Raw genomic sequence first — 21,484 nt, 5'->3', positions numbered from 1 at the left:
TGCTACTTTTGTGTTGCTAGGTTTGCTATGCATTTCCAACGGAGAGAGTCGTTTCATTTAACTGCAATCAGTATAAAATTAATAATTAACAGTAGTTTGTCGAATGTGTTTTCAGGTGTTTCCCCTTGTGACTAGGCTTTAGAAGTGTTTTCGGATTCGCAAGTGTTCTTGGTTTCACAGCTTTCCACTGCATTCTTCTGACTTTCTCCGGCTTCTCCCGGCTCTCTCCGGCTTCCCTCGACTTTTTAACTACACCCTTTTTCATCCTAGATGAACATTCAGAGTTATGGTCTCGAGTCGATGTAAAGTAACGTCAAAGGCGAATAACCTGTATTATGATAGTCAGTGCTTAGTCACGGTGATGATAATTTAAGTCAGTGCTGGAAGTCACGGTGATGATAATTTAAGTCAGTGCTGGAAGTCACAGAGATAAGTCAGTGCTGGAAGTCACAGTGATAAGTCAGTGCTGGAAGTCACAGTGATAAGTCAGTGGTGGAAGTCACAGTGATAAGTCAGTGCTGGAAGTCACGGTGATAAGTCAGTGCTGGAGGTCATAGTGATAAGTCAGTGCTGGAAGTCGCAGTGATAAGTCAGTGCTGGAGGTCATAGCGATAAGTCAGTGCTGGAAGTCACAGTGATAAGTCAGTGCTGGAAGTCGCAGTGATAAGTCAGTGCTGGAAGTCACAGTGATAAGTCAGTGCTGGAGGTCATAGTGATAAGTCAGTGCTGGAAGTCGCAGTGATAAGTCAGTGCTGGAGGTCATAGCGATAAGTCAGTGCTGGAAGTCACAGTGATAAGTCAGTGCTGGAAGTCGCAGTGATAAGTCAGTGCTGGAAGTCACGGTGATAAGTCAGTGCTGGAAGTCACAGTGATACGTCAGTGCTGGAGGTCATAGTGATAAGTCAGTGCTGGAAGTCACAGTGATAAGTCAGTGCTGGAAGTCACAGTGATAAGTCAGTGCTGGAAGTCGCAGTGATAAGTCAGTGCTGGAAGTCACAGTGATAAGTCAGTGCTGGAGGTCACGGTGATAAGTCAGTGCTGGAAGTCGCAGTGATAAGTCAGTGCTGGAAGTCGCAGTGATAAGTCAGTGCTGGAAGTCACAGTGATAAGTCAGTGCTGGAGGTCATAGTGATAAGTCAGTGCTGGAAGTCGCAGTGATAAGTCAGTGCTGGAGGTCATAGCGATAAGTCAGTGCTGGAAGTCACAGTGATAAGTCAGTGCTGGAAGTCGCAGTGATAAGTCATTGCTGGAAGTCACGGTGATAAGTCAGTGCTGGAAGTCACAGTGATACGTCAGTGCTGGAGGTCATAGTGATAAGTCAGTGCTGGAGGTCATAGTGATAAGTCAGTGCTGGAAGTCGCAGTGATAAGTCAGTGCTGGAAGTCACAGTGATAAGTCAGTGCTGGAAGTCGCAGTGATAAGTCAGTGCTGGAAGTCACGGTGATAAGTCAGTGCTGGAAGTCACAGTGATACGTCAGTGCTGGAGGTCATAGTGATAAGTCAGTGCTGGAGGTCATAGTGATAAGTCAGTGCTGGAAGTCGCAGTGATAAGTCAGTGCTGGAAGTCACGGTGATAAGTCAGTGCTGGAAGTCACAGTGATAAGTCAGTGCTGGAAGTCACAGTGATAAGTCAGTGCTGGAGGTCATAGTGATAAGTCAGTGCTGGAAGTCGCAGTGATAAGTCAGTGCTGGAGGTCATAGTGATAAGTCAGTGCTGGAAGTCGCAGTGATAAGTCAGTGCTGGAAGTCACAGTGATAAGTCAGTGCTGGAAGTCGCAGTGATAAGTCAGTGCTGGAAGTCACGGTGATAAGTCAGTGCTGGAAGTCACAGTGATAAGTCAGTGCTGGAAGTCACAGTGATACGTCAGTGCTGGAGGTCATAGTGATAAGTCAGTGCTGGAGGTCATAGTGATAAGTCAGTGCTGGAAGTCGCAGTGATAAGTCAGTGCTGGAAGTCACGGTGATAAGTCAGTGCTGGAAGTCACGGTGATAAGTCAGTGCTGGAAGTCACAGTGATAAGTCAGTGCTGGAGGTCATAGTGATAAGTCAGTGCTGGAAGTCGCAGTGATAAGTCAGTGCTGGAAGTCACGGTGATAAGTCAGTGCTGGAAGTCACGGTGATAAGTCAGTGCTGGAAGTCACAGTGATAAGTCAGTGCTGGAAGTCACAGTGATAAGTCAGTGCTGGAAGTCACAGTGATAAGTCAGTGCTGGAAGTCATTGTCATGATAACTCATTGTTTGACGTCACAGTGATGATGCATCAGTGCTTGACATCTAGGAGGTAAGTCACTGCTTGACGTAACGGTGAGCGTCAATTGTTCACGACACACAATCCCGGACACTTGGTTTCGGCCAAGAAGAGGGGAAATGGGGTAGTCTGGTAGTTAAAATCTTCGCTCGTTAAACCGTAAACTCGGGTTCGATTCCTCACATGGATCCAATGTGTGAAGGCTATTTCTGGTGCCCCCAACCCTGATGTTCCTGGAATATTGATAAAAGCGGCGTAAAACTACACTCATTCACCAAATTTCTCGAACAAAAACATCACATGCTAAGATGTGATATCGGTAACTTTTGTGCATATTGTTGTGAAACAGGACACAGTGTCGTGAGTTTTACCATCAATGCACTTAGTGTGCCACAAACCTTCTTTCATGATTAAATCCCCTCTAAGTACACAGCCGATTTTGTAACAGTTCTCTACCACACCGTAAGCCCATATGGTATAAAACTCGCTTTATATCTGAGGCCCCCTCGTGAAAGAATTACTTCGTCAACGCTTTGGTGAAGCGTGTTTTTCTCCGACGTCGGCCATAAACAACCCCGCTCGCCACGAAATGGGGTTTTTCGCTGAAGATCAATCGAGCGTCTCAGACAATGCATAAATAAATCACCATCGTCGATCACACAGTACCGTGGAGCTCTTTTTGTACCTTATCAGAAAAAAAGTACTTCAGAGTCGGAATACGAGGCAAAAACATTATGGGAAAAGGCCTATACTGATACATATCGGAATGAACTGATGAACACAACACAGAAAAATATGCAACCTGTTTTTGATGGCGGATGAACATGAAACAAACGCGAAATATTTTTTTCATGGTGATGTATTTGATTCTTTAATCGTAACCGAGTTCCGAACCTAACGTAAGTGTTGTTTCAGCGTCTGTTTTCAATCTATTAACGTTTTGATAATGTTTTTATTTTGTTATCAAATCCAGATTCCTAGTGTATGCCTTTCCTAGTGTATGCCTTTTCACCGAGCATTTTGTTGGGCAAATATATACTTCCCATCAAAGTATAACTCTTTTAAAACACTCACTGTATGTGTTATGTTTATGGTTAAATGGAATTTCTTCTCTTACTCGGGACTCTAGCTACAAACCGAATTGCACGAGGATCAAACATCAAATTGCTGAAAGGCATGAGGAAATATCATGCTTGTGAATAGCTACGTTTTGGTGTAAGTGTTATTAAGAATTCGCCAATTTTCATTGATTTTGATCATGTATTGACCTCGTGAAAATAACTTTTTTCAACTTTACGAATTTGCCCCCCGCCCCTCTCTGTCTCTCTCTCTCTTTCCATCCCTCTCTCACACACACGCGTAGGCACACTCTACACTCTTTCTCTCTAATATATTCACGTATTATTCTGTACCTTGAAACACCTGTCACTACAAGGAATATATCGTAACATTTTATGGTAAATCACCCACAGCTGTGCTTTCAGCCTTTCACTGTAATTCCACGGTATACAGCAACACCAACTGAATCACGAAATTGCATATTCCATGCAGTATAACGGTAACTTCTTGTTTTTGAAGTAAAACTGCCAACAACCTCTGTAAAAGTACTACGATCGTTGGTCAAAGAAGCTTTTCCGCCATGAATACAGGCAAAGTAGGCAGGCATCAGACTTCAACATCCAATAGTAAATAGATATATTGGCAGAAATAACTGAGAAAATCTCATGAACATCCATTCAAACGCACGTACGCACGTACGCACGTACGCACGTACGCACACACGCCTGCACACTAATAGAACTGTTACCAGTAAGTATCCATTGATTAACTACCCAAATGTATAATGAATGGCAAAAGAAATTCAAGTTTCGAAGAAGCGAAATCTCATAAATGTAAGCGTTCAAGTCTTATTTTAAAGCCTGACTACAGACCAGAGTTACGTTTCAGTATATTTTAAGGCGAAACCTTACTCATTTGCAGACCACGAACTATTAGCTGTCAGTCTGACAATGCTCTGACGCGAACAAGTTGGATTATTTACACTAAACTACAATCTTCAGCAAACGTTTCCTGTGTTCAGACGTATGAGGAAAGATTCGAAGTAGCGAAGCCACACAACTACCTTCATCCACTGGAGCAAGCACATGAATAATGTATTCGTTTTCATGTATAAAGTGGGAAGTGTTTGTCACAGCTGTAGGTGAGGTAACGCTTGTCTGTAACCGACACCAGTCAGCGTTCCAGCTCAAGGTGACAATATTAATATATACACAACCTGTTTGTTTGTGTCATTGCTGGTAATTCGATGTCAGGGCCAGATATATACCACTCAACAAAGTTTGAGAACACCCAATTGTTTCATATAACTAAAACTAGTTTGTCATGTCATATGATATACCGCTCAAATGACGTTACAGAACACCCAATTTTGTAGTTAATCTGTTACATGATGAGTGAGCGAATATGGTTTTACGCCGCTGCTAGCATTATTTCGCCAATGGGGACACCAGGAATGGGCTCCACACATTGTGACGATGTCAGGAATCAAGTCCTGGGCCTCCTTTCACGAAGTAACCTTCACTAAGGTTAACATTAACTTTAATTCTTTAACACAGCACCTTCATGAGTTACGATCACCTTAGTGAAACGAGGCCTAGGTCTTCAGCGTGAAGAGCGGAGGTGTTAACCATTATGCTGCTCTCCCCTGCCATATTATGAAATACCGTTATAGGCAAATGAAACAAAATGTTTCCTTGTGTAAACGAGATCTGTAATGTCAAACCAGTTTAAGCAGGCACACATCTGTCAGTAATTATTTCACGGTTCTTCGCATATGTAGGTTTAACAGTATACTTGTATCAATGCATTAACTTTCCTCATCAAGATGTAGCCCTTGGTCTTTCGGTAACGTCCTCAACGAGTGTCGGTTTTCTTGGTCCAGATTCGACCGTTTCCAGCCTTACATGTAGCACAGTTCTCGTAAGGATTATTTCTTGTCTCTGCCTCATCTGATGGACTTCTTTGGGAGCTCGCCGAATAACCAACGACTCTTTGAACGCAGTTTTTTATGTAACTTCTCGCTGGTAATTTCGACACCCATAGTGGAGGGAATTCTATCCTTCCAAGAACAGAAAACGCGTTTAACGGCTGATATGACTAGGCAGGGATATTTGGTTGTCAGAAAGCACCCCCTCCCGAACCCACCACCCTCAGCTGCCTGCCGTAATAAACGTATCCAGATGCACACCTTTCCACGCAACAGCAGCAGCACAGCAAAGTGGTGGGTACACACACCATCTGTACCATCGTGAAGACGTGAAGGGATGGAGTTTGCAGGATCCATAACCACTGCTACCCCCATGATCACGTCATTCATATGCTAAAGGTGTAGATGCTTTACAAAAACTGACAAGGATACCACGATGTCGTTTTCATGCATTATTTGATCTAGTGCTTATCTAACTGGTTACAGGCCACTGACGGGATCGGGTGGTCAGGCTCGCTGACTTGGTTTACACGTCATCGTATCCCAATGCGTAAATCGATGCTCATGTTGTTGATCACTGGATTGTCTGTTACCACTCGATTATTTACAGACCGTCGCCATGTAACTAGAATATTGCCGAGTGGGGCGTTAAACAACAAACAAACACGTTAGGAATAAATGGTCAGACTGTCGATTGCTTTAGAAGGCCGTCAGTCTATCTTTTGTCAAGGGAGGTAAGGTAGCCTAGTGGTTAAAACGTTCGCTAGTCACGGCGAAGACCCGAGTTCGATTCCCCACGTGGGTTCAGTGTCTGAAGTCCATTTCTAATGTCCCCAGCCTTGATATTGCTGGAATATTGATGAAAGCGGCTTTTGAACCAAACGTATTCACTTGTCAAGATTGTCTTGCAGATCGACTGCAAAAGAAACACTACCGAGAACAGTTATGTATGTCGATTGTTCAACGTCAGACATAATTACGACCGAGTTTTTAAACGCGATATGCTGTTGGGTTAACGTTATTACGTAGAACGATTGATTTGACGCAATTATTGGCCAGCTATTCTCAGCTCGGAATCTCGTAGTTGCGGTATCTCAGCAGTATAATTACGAGTCTTCATAAAATGTCACGAATAATGGAACTAAGCAGTTTCTATAGATCCATATATGGACAAAGTACCCATAGTTCCTTGCGGTTATTCTAGTTTCTCTGACACTGGTTCCACATAATTATCTGAAGAATTGTCATTGTCCGAACATCATCGTTTGCTGTCTGTTACTAAAAATGAGCAATCGATTCCTTTGTACACTTTACATAGACGGTGTCTTGCCCACCTTTAAATGAATTTCGTGATGAAATGACCTTCCCACCCATGCTACTAATTTTGAAATACTTTCAATGTTTATCCATTAGGGAAGACATTATATTGTATATCATAAAAAAAACCCCACCCCATCACGACACATGCCATTGCTCAATCAGGTCGTTAGAGTTTCCTCTAACGACCAGCAACAGACAATTCTGATCATGACCGTCGACATGCAAGAAACACGGGTCTCTTCTAGCGACCTGCAAACGATCCTTTCTAATCAAGGGCCACGAACAATCCAATCAATGTGCCTCATCCACCGACCTGCAAACTACCCTTTCTAATGATGAACCATGACCAATTCCATCAATCTCTCTTCTAACTACCTTAAAAGGCCCTTTCTAAGCATGAACCACGATAAATCCAATCAGCGGGTCTCGTCTAGTGACCTGCAAAACACACTTTCTAATCATGAACCAGTACAAATCCAATCAGCGGGTCTCGTCTAGAGACCTGCAAAACACCCTTTCAAATCAACAGCCATTCTGGCAGGACCACGTCTAATCCGTCAAACCACAGATCGTGACCCCTTCATCCTCTCAAAATGACTCTACTGACGGACATGTAGTGTACATCCGATCTGCTCCTGTCCTGATTCCACAGGGGAGATAACTGCTGTGAAGACGTTCTGAAGAAATATGTTTCAAGTTTCAACAAACCAAATCCTTTCTTGCCTTTAGTTATTTTTATGATATATAAAATCTTAACTAAGTTACGTCTCCCATGATCTAAAAGGTATTGTCTCTGGTTTGGGGGAAACCTTTTACGCATTTGAATGCAGTTTGATATGTATGTACGCGAGCGCAATCCTACAGTAGGTGGCGTTACCTGTCCTTGTCTGTGACTACACTGGAAACCGTTAATGTTAAAATACACCAAAACAGTTCCGGTACGAGAGACATCCTTGTTCCTTCACAACTCTAAACCAGTGTGTGTATTTGCCATTAAATCATCACGCATAAAACATCATGGCCTTCCAAGTACTTTCCAATACATTAAGAACGTAACCCAATACATTGTTTTAAGAGCGTCACCATCGAGTGGGTCAAGGTTATTTAGTCCGTAGCATCTACCGACCTACAAAAAACAACAGAACATGTCTCGTTCCGGAATCTTCTTTCAACACACCTTTTTTCAACGCAAGAGGTCAGCGCACGAAGAGGCACCTTGTGAAACACATTGTCGTCATGTAATTCTAGAATGTGAAGTACCTAGTACACTAGAAAGTAGTCCGTGAGGGCGAGCGAGGAATCACTGAATATATTCGGTTATTAAATAAATATTATTCATAGCTTAACTCCTCTGTTTCAGTATATTAACATGTGTTGCAACATATGGCTCGGTTTAACATGGGTTGATACAGCTGTTTTATCAAATAATAGATTGTGTTATCCATGCGATCAGTCAGTCCTTTAAACTTGGTAATCCTATCCGATAAATATTGAAATGAGGTCACATCCTGGAACTACTTTTGATGCGATCCATACATGTATACAATACAGTATGTTTTGTGAGTGAACAGCATATTGAGCTCTGTGGACATGAGGCGACTCATTGTTGAGAGATGGGGGAAAACTTTTTCTTATACATGTACTGTATTCATACGCGTTTCTAAGACATTACATCATAGGGAGATTAATTAAAATTAATTGGGATTAATTACATATGCGTGCAAGAGTCATTAAGTTTAATTAATGTGAAATTGTTACAGGCATACTATGTTTGGGAAAGCGTTTTTATTCCTATGGCATATTTGCCATATGTATAGTGAAACACTGTAATACACTTCGCGCATTTGGCCTAGTTAATATTTTTTTAGATTTGTTAAAGTTGGATCTATACTCTAGTAATATGAGGTTGTGTTACATAACTACAGGATTCCGTGTGATTCTCACGTGTTTTATTTACAGACGGTTACTATGATTCCTTACCGTTACCAAGGTACTCATTTCATAATATGTATTGAGTGGGTTGGTTTAAAGTTAAGGTTTTAGGTTACTGTTAAGGTTTACGGTTTAAGATTTAAAGTTTATGTTTAAGGTTTGGGGTTTGAGGTTTGAGGTTTGGAATCACATCACGGAATGTCAGCTATAGCGAAATGCTTAGTCTCTAAACATATATCCTTTTCATGGTAACAAACTAACACATGTGTTGAAAAGGAGTCCCTGGGAGACCGGAGATTCAGAACCTGAGGATATCTAGACTTGCTTCAACATTGCAGAGAGGGCTTGGCAGCAGGGAAAATAATGTGGTTCAGGGACTGTGAGACAGACTATGGCAGTTAGTGAGAGGAGAGTCTGACTTTAAATTGACGGAAGCCAGCATCCTTAGTGTGAGAGACAAGTATGGTTTGATTGACGAGGAATACCCAGGATTTTAATGAGAACAAGTTCTGGATTCGAACCTGTCTTCAGCGCGTTATACCACTTGATCAAGACTCACGAAGAACCGATCTTCAGGAACCAATGTTTGTCGTAAGAGGCGATTAACGGGATCGGGTGGTCAGGCTCGCTGACTTTGACAAATGTCATCACATCCCAACTGCGTATATGGATGCTCATGATGCTGATCACGGGATTGGCAGGTCCGGTCTTGATTATTTTCAGAGCGCAACCAAACAGCTAAAATATTTTTAGTGCTTTGTCAAACAACAAAAACAGCTAAAATATTTTTAGTGCTTTGTCAAACAACAAAGAAACCAACTGACCAATCCAGTGACGCAAGAGACATCTGTTAAATGTCAGTGAATATGTTCTTCAATACTTTGGGGCACTGATTATTTTAGTAACGTCTTAAGCCAAGAACATAATGACTGGTGTAGGACTGGTGTAGATTATTCCACAGGTTAAGGACTGCAACCGCGAAGGCCCCATCCCCATTTGCTGTCTTGCTCTTTGCTGCATTGGACACGTCTGTCAGTTTTCAGTAACGTATCGTAGTCCGCCATTGCTGGTTTCGTTTTTTATCAATCTACAAAAAACTGGTTATGGCATCAATCATGGTATTTTTGACTGTCATGTTTCGTGCATTCCTGCTTGTGTTTTTTACCGCACGTTGAATTATCTCCTTGTGTGCGTTACTAATTGTTACAATTGTTGGACCAGCGGAAAGGAAGAATCCAGCAGCGGTGGTAATACCTGGAAGCGTGGCAGTTAATTCCTATGCACACGCTCTCCGGTAACCTTGGTGATGCCTACTATTCCGGTAGGATGGCGCCAGTGAAGATGCCATGTTGTTGTTGTGTTTAGAATACTAATGACACAGATGTTTGGTGTTTTCCACAGACAGACATATATAAGGATACAGGCAGATAAACAGATTTGCAGACATACAGACACACAGACAGACATACACATATGCTGACATAAAGACGTGCAAACATGCATACATACTTACTTTTAGTGGACATACAGACATACAAATAGATATACATGCACACAAATATAGAGACAAACGGATATACAGACATACAAACAGATATCCAGACATAAACACTTACAGGTATACGGACATACAGATATACAGATAAACAGACATACGTACATAACAATATACATACATGCATGTAGATATACAGATATACAGACAGACATACATACAGATATGTAGACATACATATAGCGATACAGTACGCCGCCTGATGCTCGCACTGTAACCAAGATTCGTCCAGTGATGAGAGTGCATGAGGACACATTAATTCTGTGCTTTATTGCCGTCAAGTAAGTGTTCATTACAGAGATCCGACTTCTCATGCCTTCTCAGACAGATCAGAGGATGGGAGACACATGCCACATGCTACCATCATCTATATAACCTACACACACGTGTAACGTGCTGATTGAAATGGGGCCTGTCGCGATAGCGAATTGCAGGCATATTGACATGAGGTGAGAGCACAAGAGAGAGAGAGGTAGAGGGTGACAAGAGATAGGGAGATATAGAGGACTGACGGGGGAGGGATAAAATGAGAGAGAAAGAACAGGAAAAAGCGAAAAGAGATTAAGAAAAGGAGTGAGAGGGGAAGGTGTGTGAGAGTAAAATGGGAAGACGGGAAGAGAGTGAAAGAGAGAGAAGAGAGAGAAAAAGAGACAGTGAGAGAGAAAGAACAGAAGTGAGTACATTAGGCAGATAGTGTTACAATCTAATGCATTAGGCATCGGAGACTCTCAGACGGCTTGTATTACTAGACGGTTGTGTGGACGAGAACTAGAGTCATCGGACAGTATGCGTCGTTATTACCGTCTCCATTCTAAAACACTCTCGATGAATTCACCATGTCACCAGGATGGCGAATGTTCCGGTTTCAAACACATGAAAACAGCGGTCTTCAGTTGTTGACTTTTACCAGAGACTATATACCGGTATATGGTCACTGCTTTCACGAACAAACCATTTTAGATGTAATGGATGATTTTTGTCAATGTTAATCACCTTCCTCAATATGCACGCATCTTATGAATAGTGATGTAATGCGTTAAAAAAGGGTGTAAATGGGGTCTGTATACGGAACAACTTATAGCCATGTTGGGGGTCGTCAGTGTAGCCCTTTCCGCGAAGTAGCAGGTGCCGGGAAACACGTGGGTTACTATTAGTAAGATGGTGACATGTTTTTTCTTTACAGCTTTTTTTGTCATAAGGGTCTTCCATATGCTCTTTTGGCTGGGGGCAGCCTTGTCAAACTTAATTCATTCTCCCAGCAAATAATTAAAATAATCCTCTAAGGTACACGCTAAACTGGTTTAGAGAACAATAATATCAGTAGTTAGGGCAAGGCAACAACTCACTTATTGGACAAAACGATTTTGCACGTTTTTCTTGGAAAAGATCAATGGTATCCTGGAAGAGACACTGTCGCGCTGTAACCCCCACAAAACAAGATAAAAGAGACACAATGCGACAACGCGACATTTCCCTCGTTTGTCGTTTTGACGGTATGTCGCATCGCTGCACTTGAAATAGTATCTGCGTATTCAACCAAAGGACGACAATGCAACGTAGAGACAACTATCAAGGTCAAAATAGGTCTCGTTGTTGCATTGTCGCCCCATCTAAGATAGGGCGACAACAATCCTTTAAAAACGCGGTAACCCTTCTAGGATTCCATTGACTACACCAGTTTGTGTTAGAAACACGGCGTTAGGGCAGCAGAGCCCAAGTGAAGTGCCTCGTAACGTCGAACCTCGAACCGAGTTCCAGGTTCAATCCCTTACTTCGTGTCCCCTTGCATGACGTTGTCAGAATATTGCTAAAGGCAGAATAATGGCTATTACCGTAGTAAACAGTCTTTATGTTCCAGAATATCAGTTCACAATCAAAACAGTTTCCAGAACCATCTCAGTGGAGAAGTAGAACAAAAACATCTTGCAAATACTGGTACTCCCGGAGGAGCTTTAGTTAAGTTACAACAAAAAGCTCATTCCTAACAGTGATGCGTATTCTCAATTAGGGCAAGGTTTCTCAGCAAATCTGCCCCAGACAAGTATTGGGTCAGTCATGGACGGGACTATCCGCTATCACTGCCGCCTGTCTAGGTTAACAAACGTTATGCATCTGTGATGTTTATAATTCATTCCAAGTTGGGTGAGTGAGTGAGTCTTCGGCGTGACGAGCGAACGCTTTAACCACTAGGCTACCCCACCGCCCCCGTTGGACCCGTTAAGATCAGAGTTCGATCTCCCACATGGGTACAGTGTGTGAAGCCCATTTTCTGGTGTCCCCGCGGCGATATTGCTGGAATATTGCTAAAAGCGGCGTAAAACTAAACTCACTCACTCACTCACGGGTCCAACAGGAAAAAAGTAAAGGGAAGTGGTATCACATTTTCAAGAACAGACCGGAATATGCCGTTTTAAGTCTGTGAAAGAGTATGGTATGTTTCCACAATACTCAGACATTTAACCAGTAAACTATAAATATTTGTGTATTAAATCTCAAGATAAAATAGTTTTACCCTAACCTAGGTGATATTATATTTTAATATTATATTTTATTCACCCCCACAAATTCTTCAGAGTGTGCAAAATCAGAAAGCTTTTGATTTTGATTTCGTTGTATTGTGATCTTGTTCTTGTGATTGAACAGGGCTTGAAACGCTTTTGGCGAGCGCATTTCTGTGAGCGATATTAAATTTGAATGTTTGAGAATATGAACTTGTAGCTTAAGACAATGCGAACACGTCACACCAAACCAACCCTTCCGCCAGTGGCGAAATGCGCTCAAGGTAGTAAGATTTCTTTGACAGACACTTCGGAGATACTCGAGTGAGTGAGTGAGTGAGTGAGTGAGTGAGTGAGTGATGTTTGCATTCTGTGCTACACTACCAAACTGTGGACTCCCGATGCCATTTAGTTAGTGCAATAAGTGCATACTAAGGTTCTTGGTTTAACACCTGCTATCAGACACTGTCCCTTTGCCGTCAAATATCTACTTCAGACAAAATACCTGTGCATTTGACACCAAACTTCTGACATCAGACAGTGTCCTTTTGAAATCAAACACCTGCCATCAGGCAGAATCCTTTTGAAGTCAAACGCCTGGAATCGGACAGAATCCTTTTGAAGTCAAGCACCTGTCACCGGAGAGAACCATTTTAAAGACAAACACCTGTCATCGGATGGAATCATTTTAAAGACAAACATCTGCCATCAGACAGAATCCTTCTGACGTCTAACACCTGTCATCGGACAGAATCAAACGGTAGTATTCCAACGCTAGTATAGAGTCCTCATTGAATCTTAGGTTAGACGAACCCAGCAAACCCAAACACCGCCCTCCAACCACTACCCTCCCAAAACAGTGACATGTGATGGACAGGAAGAGACAGTCCATACAGATACTTCCGCTTTTACGACTGGTTCTAGAGCTGGTCAGCGCATTAAGATGAAGATGAGATGGAGCCGTTGTCAGTTACCAGTCGTTCTCACAAAGAGAAGATAGCATGTTTGGACAACTTTGTTGGCTGCTCCTCTCTTACAGACAGCATCTTGTAATAGCAGTAACAATAACGCCCGCATTTATCTTCCGACGACAGCAGTGATCAAGATTCTCCACCGCTGCAATATATTAGGGCCCACTTGCACAAAGCGATCTTAGCGCTACAACTGTCTTAAGCCTTTATTGGAGGGTGGGAGTTACAATCGTTCTAGAACTAAGATCGCTTTGTGCAAGTGGGCCCTGGATGACAGGTCTAGGATGACAAACTACCTGCCTAAAAAATATACGCCTGAAGATTGGATTAACAAAAAGATTACAAAGCGTTCTGCAAATGTCACTGGTCTAAAAAATAGTCCCCGAAGAAATGCATTCTCAAGGCAGAAAACACTGATGTTATCCGCATCAGATGTGTTTCTATTAAACACCCATAACGTGGGTAGTTTTGTGACTTTTTTCATTTTTAGCAACCGAAAACATTGAGACATACTTTCATTGACCCGTTTCCTCCCTGGTATCCGTTGTCGTTCCTGAGATTTTGTCTACTGCAGTTACTTGGTATATGCTCATGTTCATCCAGCAGTTAATGGGTACCCGGTAGGATGACATAGTAATGTGACTAAACAAAATCTGGTGAAATAGAAGTATACTTATCCCATTTTTCAGGGTACCCATACACTGCTGGATGAATGGAATCTGCTCAATTATACATAGATTTATCATCACTCTTCCATCCTAACGCGTACCCGTGCGCTGCTTAGTGAATGAAATCTGGTAACTTCTACATTGACTAATCATCTCGGTATCCAGCAGCTTTGCTGGATGCTTATGGGTTATATGTTCAGATGTATTTGGATATAACGTCGGATGTACGGAAGTCACCAGAATCGGTTGTTCAGTTAAACGTAGTTTCTGCCCGGGATGGGACGCAGGTTTATTCAACCGGATTCTGTTATACAGTTAGAACTGACAATCACGGCATTATCTGTTAATTTCTAACCGGTCTCTGGAATAGTTTCACATTTTTGTTTAGGTATCCATTTGTTTGCTTGTTTGTTGATTAACTCCGCACTCTCCAGCTCTATGACGGAGGTTTTGAAATAATCGAGTCTGGACCAGGCAGTCAAGTGACCGATATCATGAGCATCAAACTATACAGCTGGGATACGATATCAACCCATCAGCGAGCCTGGCCACCGATCCCGTTATAGTCGCCTCTTACGATAAGCATGGGTTACTGAAGATCTAGCTTGGATCTTCACGGGTATCACGAGATTAATTGATGGAATTGGTATCCGACAACCAATGTTGGTAATACCAGGCAACCAGCTGGATTAGAGGAAGAGGCTTGGTCAGGTTATAGATGAGCAGTCATCATAACCTTTATCAATCACAGGACCATCTGGTCAAAATACCATTATTTACACACCACCGTCACACAACTGTTTTTCTGTGCCATTTGAACCAATATCAAACCAACCATGAGCAGACATTTTCCCGAAAGAAGCTATAGGAGGCTTATATATTTCTGATTTTTTGCGTTTATTCGAGGATTTACGATACGTCGCACGGCAAACGGTATCTGTACCGTCATGTGAAAGTATGTGTTGATGGTTGACGTGTGTCCTGCTCTGAGGTCAAGGTCACGAGACATCGGCATTGTGTTTCACGGGATGTACTGAACAAGACGCCGACTATTACTCAGAACAACAGCCTTATGATTAGAGAACCCTACGGTCCAAGAGTCTACACATGTTGCCACGGACCCCGAGTCGTTTACCCTGGAACTGATACGGCTTGTACGCGCTCATTTCTTAGGCTGATGTCCCGAGACTAAGATGCAATGCAATCCCACTAAATCCGAATCCCGCCAAGGAAATTAGTTCCCTTTATAAGTGAGTTTTGATTCTCGGACACTGAAAAGATCAATATCAGTTCGTCGGCATTCCGACCACAACCCTTCGACCGCAGTTATCGCCCTTTACATCACAAACGGTCACGCGAAGTGATGCGTGTATTATTCCGCATGAGATAAGACAGGCTCATGGGTATTTGCACTTCCCATCATGATTATACATCCGCAACTTCTGACTTGTAGTACCTAGTCAATTGGTCGGTCGGGTCTGTGATTAGAATTTGGGGCTATATGAAGTGCCGACCAAGAAAAGGCGATTCCGACAGAATGTGACGGATTCCTGTTGGAATGAAATCTTGAGAATTAATATCTTCATCTTGAGAATTAATATCTTCATCTTTAGACATAAGATGCGGTACACGATACTGTTTGGGTTACGATGCTTGCTTTTGCCGTTGTAATGTCAAGATGGCGAGAAGACTGCATGTGTTGTAATCCAGCCTAGGATTGTCAGGATTTGCTGCTTTGCGACCTGCCGTCACAAGATCACAATAAAACCAGATACATCATTAAATGTCAACGCGATATTTGAAAAACTGATACTGTTTCGTAAATATCGATTTTGGATAAGGTTTGTCGCCTAAATGTAAAAATAACAACACGATATGACCTTTATCCTGCGTAGTCCAAATTCTGACATACACCCCTTATTGTGTCTGAATATTTCCAATGGAGATCTTGCCTACCAGGGGATGTAAAAAGTAGTGAGCCTCACCACGACAATGATATGAATGCAGCTATTTTATGTTATATTTTTGTACATAATATCTGTCAACCACGCAATATTGTTTGCTATGTACCAGCCTCACGATCCCCATTTTGTCTCACAATGAACCCAGGAAACACCACCACCACCACACCCCACCACCACCACCCCCTAAGGGAAATCTGCAATGAATGCATAATAATCTTCAGAAAACAAAATAAGAACGAAACACATTTTGTGTGTTTGAAGTAGGCAGAATTTGAAACTACAATCGCCTGTTAAAGTGATTGCCCCTTCATGTTTACTGAAAGAGCTTGTTTTGAAGACACTAGCCCCTCCCTTCCAGATGACTTCATCATTAGGACATAAATGACCTAAGCTTCAGCCTAAATGCTGAATGGTCACACAAGTGTCAGCTCCCAATATATTGTAAACAATGCCAGCTTGACTATCTGGACACAATGTTTGTGAAAGATGCCATTCTGAACATATTTGATATAATATTATCTGAGGTCATACCATCATTCAAGAGGTACCAAATGACATATCGTTTTCATTTTCTGCAATTATTTTACAAATATTATACTCCAATGTGTTGTGAGGACTATTATCTCGCGAACCACATTACCCACATATGTGAAAGTCTGGATCTGGTTTTGCTAATGATCCTTTCACAATAAAATGGTAACTTTACAAACACTGGACGTCGAGAATATAGTTAGAATCACTACTTTTTTGACATCCCTACGGATATGGACACGCACATGTCACTTGAGGTATAGGTTTGGGTTCTTTTTGGTGGAGGAAGATTCAGAACCGTTAGTTCCCCGACAAAATACCACCACCACCACAGACACACACACCTAGCCACCCAAGCCCCCGATGTCGGTGTGTGGTTCTTGGGGTGCATATGTTAGGGGTTCGAGCTTGATTGACATTTTTCCGAACACTTACGGCTATTGCTTTGAACACCTTTTTTCAAATTAGAAAAAGCGGCCAATATAATTTTTCTTAACATATTTTTTTCAGGACACACGCAGGATGATGTAGTTAGAAATAAGGAAAATACATAATTTATCTATTTTCTGAAAAATGTTGTGATTATTTTTTGTAAAATGAAAAAAAATAAATAGCAAAATATTTTTTAAAAATATCCCACTGCATAGAACACTCCAGCTGGATTCCCCACAAGAACATCCGGTAATCGGTATGTATTCTCCTCTGTGGAATTGGCACGAGCTGAAAGCGTCGCAATGCTGTTATTTTATCAAAGGACTTTCCATGTTAAAGCGACGTGTATTCGCTGATCAATACCGGGCTGACCGCAGGGGTCATCGTGTCACTGAACGCTGAAACATATGCCCTTACAAAGATAGTATGCAGACAAAACATGTCATATCGGTGACGGTTAACGTGGGGCTGTAGATGTTGGAGGATGGTATGCATGAATTTGACGTGTAGGAGATGAAAAGGTGAATCAAATAACCATTCCATGTTTATAGCGAACTGACCAAACAACCATGAGGATCAATAACACATGCATGTCTATTTCACGCCAACCAAGTCTCATGGTTATTTTTAATTCCAAGGTCATATAGATGCATTACGTACTGGTGATACATTCAAGGATCGCTGGGCCGCCTAGTGGTTTAAGCGTTCGGTCATCACGCTGAGGATTCGGGTTCGTATCCCCACATGGTAGTGTAGAGGCCATTTCTGGAATATTGCTGTAGGTGGCGTAAAAATTAACTCATTCACTCATTCACTCACTCACTCATTCACTCACTCACTGCTACACGCAAACTATTAGACTGGCCTAGTTCTTTTTACGTGCAATGACGTAAACAAACCCAAATGACAGAATTATTTTTTAAAATTATTAGTATTAGTACAAAAGAACATCAACGAGAAAGCGTATAAGCCCAATTCTTCCCCGATTTTACTCATTCCACATTGGTCAGTCACTGGTTTCAACTATCAGTAACACTTCACTGAAACAGCTGCTTGGACGACTGTGCATCATCGCAAAAGCAGTTAAAAGACAAAGATATAGTTTTGCCATGAAATGTCCTTAGCAATTATTGGTTACTAAATGGAGACACTTGTGCTATAGAATGTAGAGCTGTGGTGAGATAATATCGGGACTTTAACCAGATGCTTTTATTCTGTGGAAATAATCGGCTAATGTTTCCTGACTTGCACACCGGCAGACGCAAGGTATCCCAGCGTTATGAATTACCCATAACTCGCCCAACACTGACAATCAAATTATAGATTTGATACCCTTGTTTCAATTACGCTTGTGCGACAGTTGGTAACTCTTTTATCTGATGATGTATTAGGTTTGTGAGATTCTGTTGAAGCTCTGTGAAAGTGTCATTCATCTTGTGAGTGGACGCTGACTAGGGTGACAGTGACAGCCTTGAACGTACGTCACCATCGTTTCTCGCAACGTCTGTATCCATTGGCGGTATTGCCGCGTTCAAAGGACATAATTATACTAGGGCGAAGCGTATCAGGCGTTGTGTGCTGGCACTGGTTTTATAGATAGGTTGATTAATTCGTTAATGTATTTCACTCACAGAACAGGGACGAGGCCTTATCATCTGGATATGTGTGTTCGTTAAGTGAAGACGGTAAATGCGCTACAACGTTCGTAGCAATTTTGATTTGTGAGTTAGTGAGTTTAGTTTTACGCCGCACTCAGCAATATTCCAGCTATATGGCAGCGGTCAGTAAATAATAGAGTCTGGACCAGACAATCCAGTGATGACCAGTCTGACCACCCGATCCCCTGCATTTTGATCTGTAAAAGTGTTTGCTGTGGTCTTCGTGTTTGCAGCAATGGCTGTTGCAGTGGTCCTATTTGTTCGGGTAAATGGGATAGTAGTATTGGTTGCAATGCTGTGGTAATGACGGTAGTAGTGTCGTGGGTGGAAGCATTGGTTGTCTGGGTGGTACACGTAATGGTCTGGATGGTAGAAGTGGTCTCGACAGTGACGGTAGTTGCGGTCTGGGTGGAGTATAGGTGATCGGGGGAGGTAGTAGGTGGAGGTGGTGGTTGTCTTGGAGAGGTGGTAGATGGAGGTGGTGGTTGTCTTGGAGAGGTGGTAGATGGAGGTGGTGGTTGTCTTGGAGAGGTGGTAGATATAGGTGGTGGTTGTCCTTGGGAGGTGGTGGTTGTCTTAGAGAGGTGGTAGATGGAGGTGGTGGTTGTCTTAGAGAGGTGGTAGATGGAGGTGGTGGTTCTCCTTGACAGGTGGTAGATGGAGGTGGTGGTTGTCTTGGAGAGGTGGTAGATGGAGCTGGTGGTTGTCTTAGAGAGGTGGTAGATGGAGGTGGTAGATGGAGGTGGTGGTTGTCCTTGACAGGTGGTAGATGGAGGTGGTAGATGGAGGTGGTGGTTCTCCTTGACAGGTGGTAGATGGAGGTGGTGGTTGTCTTAGAGAGGTGGTAGATGGAGGTGGTGGTTGTCTTAGAGAGGTGGTAGATGGAGGTGGTGGTTGTCTTAGAGAGGTGGTAGATGGAGGTGGTGGTTGTCTTGGAGAGGTGGTAGATGGAGGTGATGGTTGTCTTGGAGAGGTGGTAGATGGAGGTGGTGGTTGTCTTAGAGAGGTGGTAGATGGAGGTGGTGGTTGTCTTAGAGAGGTGGTAGATGGAGGTGGTGGTTCTCCTTGACAGGTGGTAGATGGAGGTGGTGGTTGTCTTGGAGAGGTGGTAGATGGAGGTGGTGGTTGTCTTAGAGAGGTGGTAGATGGAGGTGGTGGTTCTCCTTGACAGGTGGTAGATGGGGGTGGTGGTTGTCTTGGAGAGATGGTAGATGGAGGTGGTGGTTGTCTTGGAGAGGTGGTAGATGGAGGTGGTGGTTGTCTTAGAGAGGTGGTAGATGGAGGTGGTGGTTGTCCTTGAGAGGTGGTAGATGGAGGTGGTGGTTCTCCTTGACAGGTGGTAGATGGAGGTGGTGGTTGTCTTGGAGAGGTGGTAGATGGAGGTGGTGGTTGTCCTTGAGAGGTGGTAGATGGAGGTGGTGGTTGTCTTACAGAGGTGGTAGATGGAGGTGGTGATTCTCCTTGACAGGTGGTAGATGGAGGTGGTGGTTGTCTTGGAGAAGTGGTAGATGGAGGTGGTGGTTCTCCTTGACAGGTGGTAGATGGAGGTGATGGTTGTCCTTGAGAGGTGGTAGATGGAGGTGGTGGTTGTCTTGGAGAGGTGGTAGATAGAGGTGGTGGTTGTCTTAGAGAGGTGGTAGATGGAGGTGGTGGTTCTCCTTGACAGGTGGTAGATGGAGGTGGTGGTTCTCCTTGACAGGTGGTAGATGGAGGTGGTGGTTGTCTTGGAGAGGTGGGTGATGGAGGTGGTGGTTGTCTTGGAGAGGTGGTAGATGGAGGTGGTGGTTGTCTTAGAGAGGTGGTAGATGGAGGTGGTGGTTGTCTTAGAGAGGTGGTAGATGGAGGTGGTGGTTCTCCTTGACAGGTGGTAGATGGAAGTGGTGGTTGTCTTGGAGAGGTGGTAGATGGAGGTGGTGGTTGTCCTTGAGAGGTGGTAGATGGAGGTGGTGGTTGGCTTAGAGAGGTGGTAGATGGAGGTGGTGGTTGTCTTGGAGAGGTGGTGGATGGAGGTGGTGGTTGTCTTAGAGAGGTGGTAGATGGAGGTGGTGGTTGTCTTGGAGAGATGGTAGATGGAGGTGGTGGTTGTCCTTGAGAGGTGGTAGATGGAGGTGGTGGTTGTCTTGGAGAGGTGGTAGATGGAGGTGGTGGTTGTCCTTGAGAGGTGGTAGATGGAGCTGGTGGTTGTCTTAGAGAGGTGGTAGATGGAGGGGGTGGTTCTCCTTGACAGGTGGTAGATGGAGGTGGTAGATGGAGGTGGTGGTTCTCCTTGACAGGTGGTAGATGGAGGTGGTGGTTGTCTTGGGGGTGCCAGTATTTGTCCTGGCTGCTGTAGGTGTGGTATTTCGGTGGTTGCAACATCTGAAGGGGAAACGCCTAGCGCTACGGTAGTAGGACTAAAGGTTTCCATAGGTGTGGTAAGTGACTAAACTCTTAGAACTTCCCTACCTTGGTAGCACTGAATTTTGTGCTTGTTGTTTTTAATCCACCTGTATGGCGTCATTCTGAGTTCGGTACAGACAATCATGTGCTTTAAATAATAATAATCTTGGATCTACGCAAAATGGAATATGGCGGTATGAATCGCCCAACTCGAGTTACCCATGCATTGGTTGCAGTAGACTCATAACACACACTTCTTGTAGAACCTAAAATTAAATAACAAAATGAGCTGAAATGCAATGGGAGATTCAGAACCGTAACTTGGGGAAACTCTTGATTTGC

The 21,484-nt window shown here is 43.2% G+C and overlaps 1 protein-coding gene across 1 annotated transcript; it reads right to left on the bottom strand.

The window, feature by feature from the left end:
- Positions 1-19,016: 19,016 nt before the first annotated feature.
- LOC137297220 (mucin-2-like) lies at positions 19,017-21,170 on the bottom strand. The gene has a single exon (XM_067829232.1). It carries the CDS (start codon positions 21,168-21,170, stop codon positions 19,017-19,019), a length of 2,154 nt encoding a protein of 717 aa, XP_067685333.1.
- Between the last annotated feature and the right edge of the window lie 314 nt (positions 21,171-21,484).

Source organism: Haliotis asinina, chromosome 9 (assembly GCF_037392515.1).
Source record: "Haliotis asinina isolate JCU_RB_2024 chromosome 9, JCU_Hal_asi_v2, whole genome shotgun sequence".
NCBI classification, from domain to species: Eukaryota; Metazoa; Mollusca; class Gastropoda; order Lepetellida; family Haliotidae; genus Haliotis; species Haliotis asinina.
The sequence above is the reverse complement of the archived record's forward strand: the minus strand, read 5'-3'. Positions and strand labels throughout refer to the sequence as shown.